The sequence below is a fragment of the Pecten maximus genome, chromosome 7, assembly GCF_902652985.1.
Source record: "Pecten maximus chromosome 7, xPecMax1.1, whole genome shotgun sequence".
Classification (NCBI taxonomy): domain Eukaryota; kingdom Metazoa; phylum Mollusca; class Bivalvia; order Pectinida; family Pectinidae; genus Pecten; species Pecten maximus.
Window position 1 is genome coordinate 32037405 of NC_047021.1, and position 8678 is coordinate 32046082.

Below are 8678 nucleotides of genomic sequence, written 5' to 3' on the forward strand. Positions count from 1 at the left end.
ATGTTATGTATGTTAAAATCTCAACGAATCATTCTGAAAGTCAAATAACCCTCGGGCAAAATGTCATATGTCATGTATATTAAAATGTCAACGATTCATTACAATACGTCAATTAGCCCTAAGACAAAATGTCATGTATGTTAAAATGTCAACGATTCATTAAAATATGTCAATTAGCCCTCAGACAAAATGTCATATGTCATGCATGTTAAAATGTCAATGATTCAATACAATACATCAAATAACCCTCAGACAAAATGTCATATGTCATGCATGTTAAAATGTCAACGATTCATAACAATACGTCAAATAACCCTCAGACAAAATATCATATGTCATTTATGTTAAAATGTCAACGATTCATTACAATACGTCAAATAACCCTCGGACAAAATGTCATATGTCATGCATGTTAAAATGTCAATGATTTATTTTGATACGTCAAATAACCCTCGGACAAAATGTCATATGTCATGCATGTTAAAATGTCAAGGATTTATTTTGATACGTCAAATAACCCTCGGACAAAATGTCATATGTCATGTATGTTGAAAAGTCAACAATTCGTTCTGATATGTCAAATAACTTGTATGCCATATCTGTCAAGAAGGATAAAAACAAGAAACTGAAAAAGCCTTCATAATCTTGATATGTTTGTTTGTAGATGCTCACAGTTCTATGTTAGTTTGTTTTTTGTCTGTTAGTGTTTTTGTCCATAATGATTATTCATTTTCAGCTCTATTGACAAGTTACAATATCAATATATGACTGCATGGCCGTACTTTTCTTCTCATTAGACCATTAACATCATACACTGGAGATTGTCAAATATTAAGATAAACAGGAGACATGACAGATATGATATGTGGCCGTACTGTGATATTTATCACCTTATTTCAGAGTAAATAAGTACAGATTTTACCTTTGTGCCAACTGGATCTCCAAACTCTGAATCTGGCTGGTTTTCGTCTCTATTTGTTGCTGCGATTGGATGAATATAAACATACAAGAATCCATCAAAATCCTCAAAAAGACCACAAAACATGTACAGAAAGCATACAGGTATACAGACACTTAAAATGAAGTTTACATTTACTCCATTGGAATGAAGCCTCGTTTGTCAATGCTGGCCAACCCTGCCATTTTCAGGATGGAAACTCAAAAGTTTTATCCTAAACTTAGAAAAAACAAGTTTAAAATATTTAATTTTTCAAGATTTTAACAATCCAGTTAGTCGATTATATCAAGCATAGCTTTTTAGAGAGTATTTGCAGTTTTCAGGTATCGGTTCATCATCTACTGACATACTTTTCTGAGACTTAATATTTTAACATGTACAATCTCCCCATGGAAACTTAATTAGGTGGCAACTACACTGATATCATCAATTCAGACTCCTTTAGAAACCATTCTCCCAGTAACAGTGCTACCTTCAGGGTCATGATATGGTCCTCTAGAGCTGACCTTTGACCTTCAACCTCATCAGCTTTGGCTTTTACTGTTACAAGGTCACCAGCCTAAAAAAGAGTTGTAACAATTGTACTGGTAACAAATCCCTGTGAAATACATACTAGTTACTTTCAAAATTTAATGAAAATATATTCTTAATATTTATATTAAGTTTTTACATTCTTAGTGATCTGAGTTTTAACTAATAAGTACAATATATGAAAAATATATTTGAGAAGTGGAACTTCAAACTGATAATCTATTGGTGATAAATTAATTTGTATATATAAAGTCAATATTTGATCCTCAGCTCACAACTTTGTAAATAATGATGTAACATTTTTAAAAGATAATAACATGTCAAAAACTCTGTTCAAATAAATACTTTCTTTAGATAAAGAAATAGATATCATCACTAAAAGACAGATGAGACTTACCATTTCCCCTGACTTTGATCTTAAGCGATCCCGCTCTGTAGTAACATTCTCTGCGTTGGCCGTTAGCTCGGCTATCTTTGACTGTAGATGGTGTACCTCAGAACTCACTGGACAGAAAGTATAGAAAATACTATATCACATTTCCATTTTTTTATATTCAGTTTTCTATTATATAAGATTTGTCAGGCTTTATTAGGGGCCTGTTCGTTTATGCGGACAAACTGGGTTCATCTGTTTTTATATGTTATATTTCAGGCATATATCTAGATGCACCTGCAGATATTAATGCAGGGCCTTGAAATAATTTTTCAAAGCTCGTCTGAAAACAACAAAATTTCACCATGTCCGTCCTTATTTCATAAAAGAACAACTCAGGTCCAACCGGTTCAAACGAGCGATGAACGAAAACGACCATGGTTAAAAGATCCAATATCATACTAAGGAAGACAATCAAAATAATTCTGATATGTGACTTCTGAGTCATTACCATATATGTCCGCAATTATTTCATATTAAATTTGCATATCTTTTCTTCCAAATTGTAATGAAAACATGTTATGGACAACTGAAATTTTCTTTTTCTAGAATAAACTAGGTTGCATGAAGGTTTATTTTTACAACAGTATATTTCATATCTCTTGATAAAAAGATATAAAGCAACATGGAACAATGTATGAAAATATCACACATTTTTTGAAGTAAAAAATAAACAAAATATATATAAAAATATATTAAAGAAAACTCACAAAGTGTTCTGCTCTCCTCTGAACCCCTCAGTTGTAACCGACACATCTCAAGCTCAGCCCGCTCCTGAAACAATTTTCATAGTCTGTAACAATCAGCATGGTAAAGTTATCTCCCTTGCAGTAGATGTCCCTGATTATCAATGAAGTTGAGCTTATAATTTTGGTCCCTAGGACATGTTTAATTCTGGGTTTCAAACAAGGAGGTGATAATCTAGTATTAGAATTCAGCTGAGCTATTAATTCTTTAAAATAAAGCTGGTTGGTCAGTCAAATATATAATTTCTGATCAACTACAAATTGTTTAAAGTTATTAAACTACATTGTTTTCGCACAAATCAATCTATAAGATAGCTATCTGAAACTAGACAGGCTATCATGGTTGGATGTAGACATGGTCGTGAAGTAGGCATGGTTACCTACTAGGCTGACAGAGCTAATTTATGCTGTATCCATGGCTACCTGTGCTGACATAGCTATGCTTGGATGTAGCCATGGTTACCTAGGCTGCCAGAGCTATGTTTGGATGTAGCCATGGTAACCTAGGCTGACAGAGCTATGTTTGGATGTAGCCATGGTTACCTGTGCTGACATAGCTAGGTTGTGGTGTCGCCATGGTTACCTAGGCTGACAGAGCTATGTTTGTGATGTAGCTATGGTTACCTGTGCTGACAGAGCTATGTTTGTGATGTAGCCATGGTTACCTGTGCTGACAGTGGTATATTTGGTGTGGACCCTGCCTCTGCAGTTTTTTCTAATTCTGTTTTGAGTTGCTCTGTATACCAGCGCTCTTCCTTTAGGGAAGTTCTCAGATCATCGATCTCCTGTCTCATCGCCAGAACATCTCCATCTCTGTAAAATAGCGTAGACATTTCATACCATAATGGTTACACTCGATACTTGTCATCACAGATAAATCTAAATGCATGTTCAGACTAATGAGGAAATTTATACAGCATGTAGTATCATAACCAAGTGTATATTATATATTCCTAAAACTATGGCTGATATCGAGTTTCAGGAACCACAAGCAAATAATTAGCAGTTTAAATTTAAGTATTATAAATCATTAATTCATATACTTATTAACATAAAACTAAAATGTTAAACTACAAAATGTATCTACAGATTTAAAAGAACATATCAGTATTTGATCATTCTGTTGAAACATCAGAACTATTTGAGGATTGTTCACTTATTCTAACCCAGACATTTAAAATGACGGTTAATTAATATCCAGTACCTGTTCTCTGAGAAAGCTGGTTTATCATCATGGGCAGAGTCAAAGTGGGCTTGTAGCTCTTCTGGTGATGGGAGGGACTTCTTACAGATAGGACACAGGAACCCCTCCTATCAGTAACAAATTACAGGTGTTAATTACAAGGTTACCAATTACAGGTGTTAATTACAAGGTTACCAATTACAGGTGTTGATTACGAGGTTATCAATCACAGGCGTTAATTACAAAGTAACCAATTAGAGTGTTGGTTACAAGGTAAACAATCACAGGTATTAATTACAAGGTAACAAATTACAAATAATTACTCATTGCAGAAAAAACAAGAGATCCCAGAGGGATCTTGGCGCCCACCATTGAATGATCTTTATAGGTTCTATGTCAGATTGATCTTCTCTCTATTTTTCCTTTCCTTTTACTAATCTGTGCAAATTGAGAAACATACCTCCAGTACTTTTCAAACAAGGGAACCGTAACTATATATGAAATTTGAAATTTATTGATAATGGCTGTTTGTTAGCCAGGTTGTTTTCAGGACAGATTGGTCCCAAAATGCAATACAAGGGACCAAGGGTAACCTACATATGAAATTTGAGAAAGATCCCTTCAGTACTTTCTGAGAAACAGCGATAACAAACTTCAATTGTCAAAATCCAAGATGGCTGCCTGTCGGCCATGTTGTTTTCAGATTGGTCTCAAAATGCAATATGCATAACTAGGCACCAAGGGGAACCTAAATATGAAATTTGAGAAAGATCCCTTCAGTACTTTCTGAGAAATAGCGATAACAAACTTCAATTGTCAAAATCCAAGATGGCTGCCTGTCGGCCATGATGTTATCCGATTGGTCTCAAAATGCAATATGCATAACTAGGCACCAAGGGGATCCTACATATCAAATTTGAGAAAGATCCCTTCAGTACCTTTTGAGAAATAGCGATAACAAACTTCAATTTTCAAAATCCAAGATGGCTGCCTGTCGGCCATGTTGTTTTCCGATTGGTCCCAAAATGCAATATGCATAACAAGGCACCAAGGGAAACCTACATAAGAAATTTGAGAAAGATCCCTTCAGTACTTTCTGAGAAATAGCGATAACAAACTTCAATTGTCAAAATCCAAGATGGCTGCCTGACGGTCATGTTGTATTCTGACTGATCCCAAAATGCAATATGCATAACTAGGCACCAAGGGGATCCTACATATGAAATTTGAGAAAGAATCCTTCAGTACTTTCTCAGAAATAGCGATAACAAACTTCAATTGTCAAAATCCAAGATGGCTGCCTGTCGGCCATGTTGTTTTCCGATTGGTCCCAAAATGCAATATGCATAACTAGGCACCAATGGGAGCCTACATATGAAATTTGAGAAAGATCCCTTCCGTACTTTCTGAGAAATAGCGATAACAAACTTCAATTGTCAAAATCCAAGATGGCTGCCTGTCGGCCATGTTGTTTTCCGATTGGTCCCAAAATGCAATATGCATAACTAGACACCAAGGGAAACCTACATATGAAATTTGAGAAAGATCCCTTCAGTACTTTCTGAGAAATAGCGATAACAAACTTCAATTGTCAAAATACAAGATGGCTGCCTGTCGGCCATGTTGTTTTCCGATTGGTCCCAAAATGCAATATGCATAACTAGGCACCTAGGGGATCCTACATATGAAATTTGAGAAAGATCCCTTCAGTACTTTCTGAGAAATAGCGATAACAAGAATTGTTTACGGACGGAGGGACGGACGGAGGGACGGACGGAGGGACGGACGGACGGACCACGGACGCAGGGCGATTTGAATAGCCCACCATCTGATGATGGTGGGCTAAAAATGCACTGATGGTCCAGCTGTCACACAGATTAAAGAATTATTTACACTGGATTTAAATTAGCTACCAAATTTGTTAAATTATGACAGACTGTTGTATATATATACCCCTTGGGATTCCTCCACTTTAGGTTGACCCTCTGCATGCTCCTTGTCAAAATGTGCCTGAAGAGCTTCTGGTGATGCCAACGATGTCATACATAGTGGACATATAAAACCCTGAAACATTCCGAATGGATGATTAAAACAGCAGGCATATACCGTATTTGACCTAATAAGGGCGCAGGGTGCGGGTAATTGACAGTGGGGGCGCCCTTATTAAGATTAGTTGTTCTGAAGTTTTATGAAACAGACTATACCTTATAGCAGAATACCCAAGGCTGTGGAAACGGTAAAATATTCAGTCATAAATATATTCTAAATGAAGATATCTATTCATTATCATATATTAAGCTTAAATATCACTTGAATATACCTGTAAAGTTGTAAACCATGCCAGCTGATCTTTAGACCAGAGAACGTGTGTTCCACCATTTATGTTCAAATGGAACTCTTTTGTGTTCTATTTATAGACACAGGTGATTTCCCAAATCATTCCAGACATCGTTTTTTTACCTAATAATTGATTTACAATGTCTTTTACTAGCTTTCTGTTCTGAACAAAAGTTATTTATCAACAAGAATGAAGTCTTTTACTTTATCTTCAAATAAAGATATGGTAAGTTATTTTTTGTATGTGTGTTTAGTTTCGGGTGCTCTTTGCACTGATATGTTATCTGTTAGGAATAGACAAAAAGTGGCGAAAACTTGTGTTCCAGTTACTGAATTTGCTGAAGAAAATTTAACACATAAAGTAGCAAAACATTTCACAAGAATTATTATTTTTGAACACCATTTTGACATTCAGTCAAAAGATTAATTTCCTTGAAAAAGGTAGGGGTGCCCTTATTAGGGCAGGCGCTCTTATTAGGTCAAATACGGTATATCCCTGAAACATTCCGAATGGATGATTACCTTAATTTGATTATTTGTTCAACATTTACTTACTGCATGCTTTATATATATAAGTATTAAATCATAATCCTTTATACTGTCGAGGAAAAAACTATTAAAAATCTAGCATCACATTCATGACATGCATGCATATGACTGCAAAGGCTTGTACCTGCGTATAGTGCGCAGTGGATTTTTTCACTTGTCAAATTTTGAAGAAAAAAAGTGTGCACTATATGCGAAAATTTACAGTAGATTCGTACAATTTTCATCTTATAACTGTACATAATGATCGATTATTTTATGAAGGTTATGTATTACAGATTGTAAGTAACTTAAATGTCATTGTGCATAAATCTTTCTCTGATTGAAATGGATTTTGATATATATTGGGCAGGTACTTACTAAACCCAATTATTGTCAACTTTGCAGATGGTCAAACATACCAAATTAAAATTAAACGAAGAAGGTCCCAGCATCAGTATCTACCTGTCTCTATGGACTTGCATTACCTGTACTCCAGCACCTGTATACCTATATGTGTGGACTAGTATCAGCAATTACCTGTACTCCAGAATCTGTATAAACCTATATGTGTGGATATCTGTAATTACCTGAGATCCAGCATCTGCCTGTACACATATATTTTCCTATATGTGTGGACTTGTATCAGTAATAACCTGTGTCCCAGCATCTGTATCTTCCTATATCTGTGGACTTGTATCAGTAATTACCTGTAATCCAGCATATATATGTATCTACCTGAAATTCCTTGTTCTCCAGTATCTGTATCTACCTATCTTAATGACTTGTATCAGTTATTACCTGTACTCCAGTATCTGTATCTACCTGTCTTTATGACTTGTATCAGTGATTACCTGTGCTCCAGCATCTGTATCTACCTGGTTGCTGTCACCACTGCCAAAGGAGAAGAATCTGCTTGGGGAGGAAGTGGAAGAGGAGGATGGCTGTAAGCAGACAAGTGTGATGGTTTGACAAGTTTGGACAAGTGTGACTGATTGACAACTATGGACATATGTGATGGTTCATGATCAACAATTTTGAACAAGTGTGTTGGCTTGACACATGTGCAGACAATTGTAGCAAGCTAGGTTTAATACAATGTGCAAGATACATTGTAGATGTATGTGCAACATATACCAATAAGTTATTTAGATTTATACCAGATTAAGCATGAAGTTAAGTAAATTAAAAAGGATGTAGCTATATATATATGCTACTTCACTGAAACAAAAGACAATGTGTTTTGAAAGGTAATCAATGACATTTGATATACATATATATACAGTATCTGAAAATTGAAATTAGTGATAATTGATGCTGCACTTCAAAGTACCAGAATGATCGCAGTTTTGCATTGATTCAATTCAAGAGTCAATTAAAAGCCCTGCTTATACAATATACCCCGAACAAATTTCCTGACACAATATATGCAACATATCCTGGATCTTCAAGTTCATTCAACATGCATCAACTTTAAACTAGAATGTTTCAGGAGCGAAGGAAGAGCACATTTTAAAGGATAAAACAATTCACAAGGGCAAGACAATTAAGACCATATGAAGCATGCTTACATCAGCTTTCAGAGGGATTAAAGTTTTCTATATACAGGAAAGATTTGTGAAGCAGGTGCTCAGACAATATTCTGGCTATTTACAAATAAGTTTGATATGGTTACCTTGGCAACGTTATTCTCTGCAGCCACTGGTACTGTCTACATCAAATATAAAAATTTCTACCAGATTCATATCAGTTTAATAGATCTTAAATTTACTTATGACTGAGATCTGTAACAGTTTAACCTGTCCTCCTGGAGGCGTAACCTAAACTTTTTCTAAATTCTTCATATTTTTGAGAATTTCAAAATAAAAGAAATAAATTGATCCCAATTTTTTTTTTTTTTTAAATCCCCATTAATGAAATATATATATTTTTATTGCTTCTTTAGCAAACACTAGTGATCTGCTA

At 35.1% G+C, this 8678-nt stretch overlaps 1 protein-coding gene across 3 annotated transcripts in view; it reads right to left on the minus strand.

The window, feature by feature from the left end:
* Positions 1-8678, minus strand: part of LOC117330593 (early endosome antigen 1-like) — a 35146-nt gene that overhangs the window by 24453 nt on the left and 2015 nt on the right. Inside the window, exons 2-10 of one of the 3 annotated variants that reach the window (XM_033889006.1) lie at positions 8389-8424; positions 7568-7657; positions 5805-5915; positions 3873-3979; positions 3334-3481; positions 2633-2696; positions 1887-1993; positions 1431-1517; positions 923-981 (exon numbers count right to left, since the gene is read on the minus strand). In XM_033889006.1, the coding sequence (XP_033744897.1) occupies positions 923-981; positions 1431-1517; positions 1887-1993; positions 2633-2696; positions 3334-3481; positions 3873-3979; positions 5805-5915; positions 7568-7657; positions 8389-8424 (809 nt within the window). The remainder of the gene's footprint in view (positions 1-922; positions 982-1430; positions 1518-1886; positions 1994-2632; positions 2697-3333; positions 3482-3872; positions 3980-5804; positions 5916-7567; positions 7658-8388; positions 8425-8678) is intronic. The other 2 variants (XM_033889007.1, XM_033889008.1) reach the window with 2 other exon arrangements.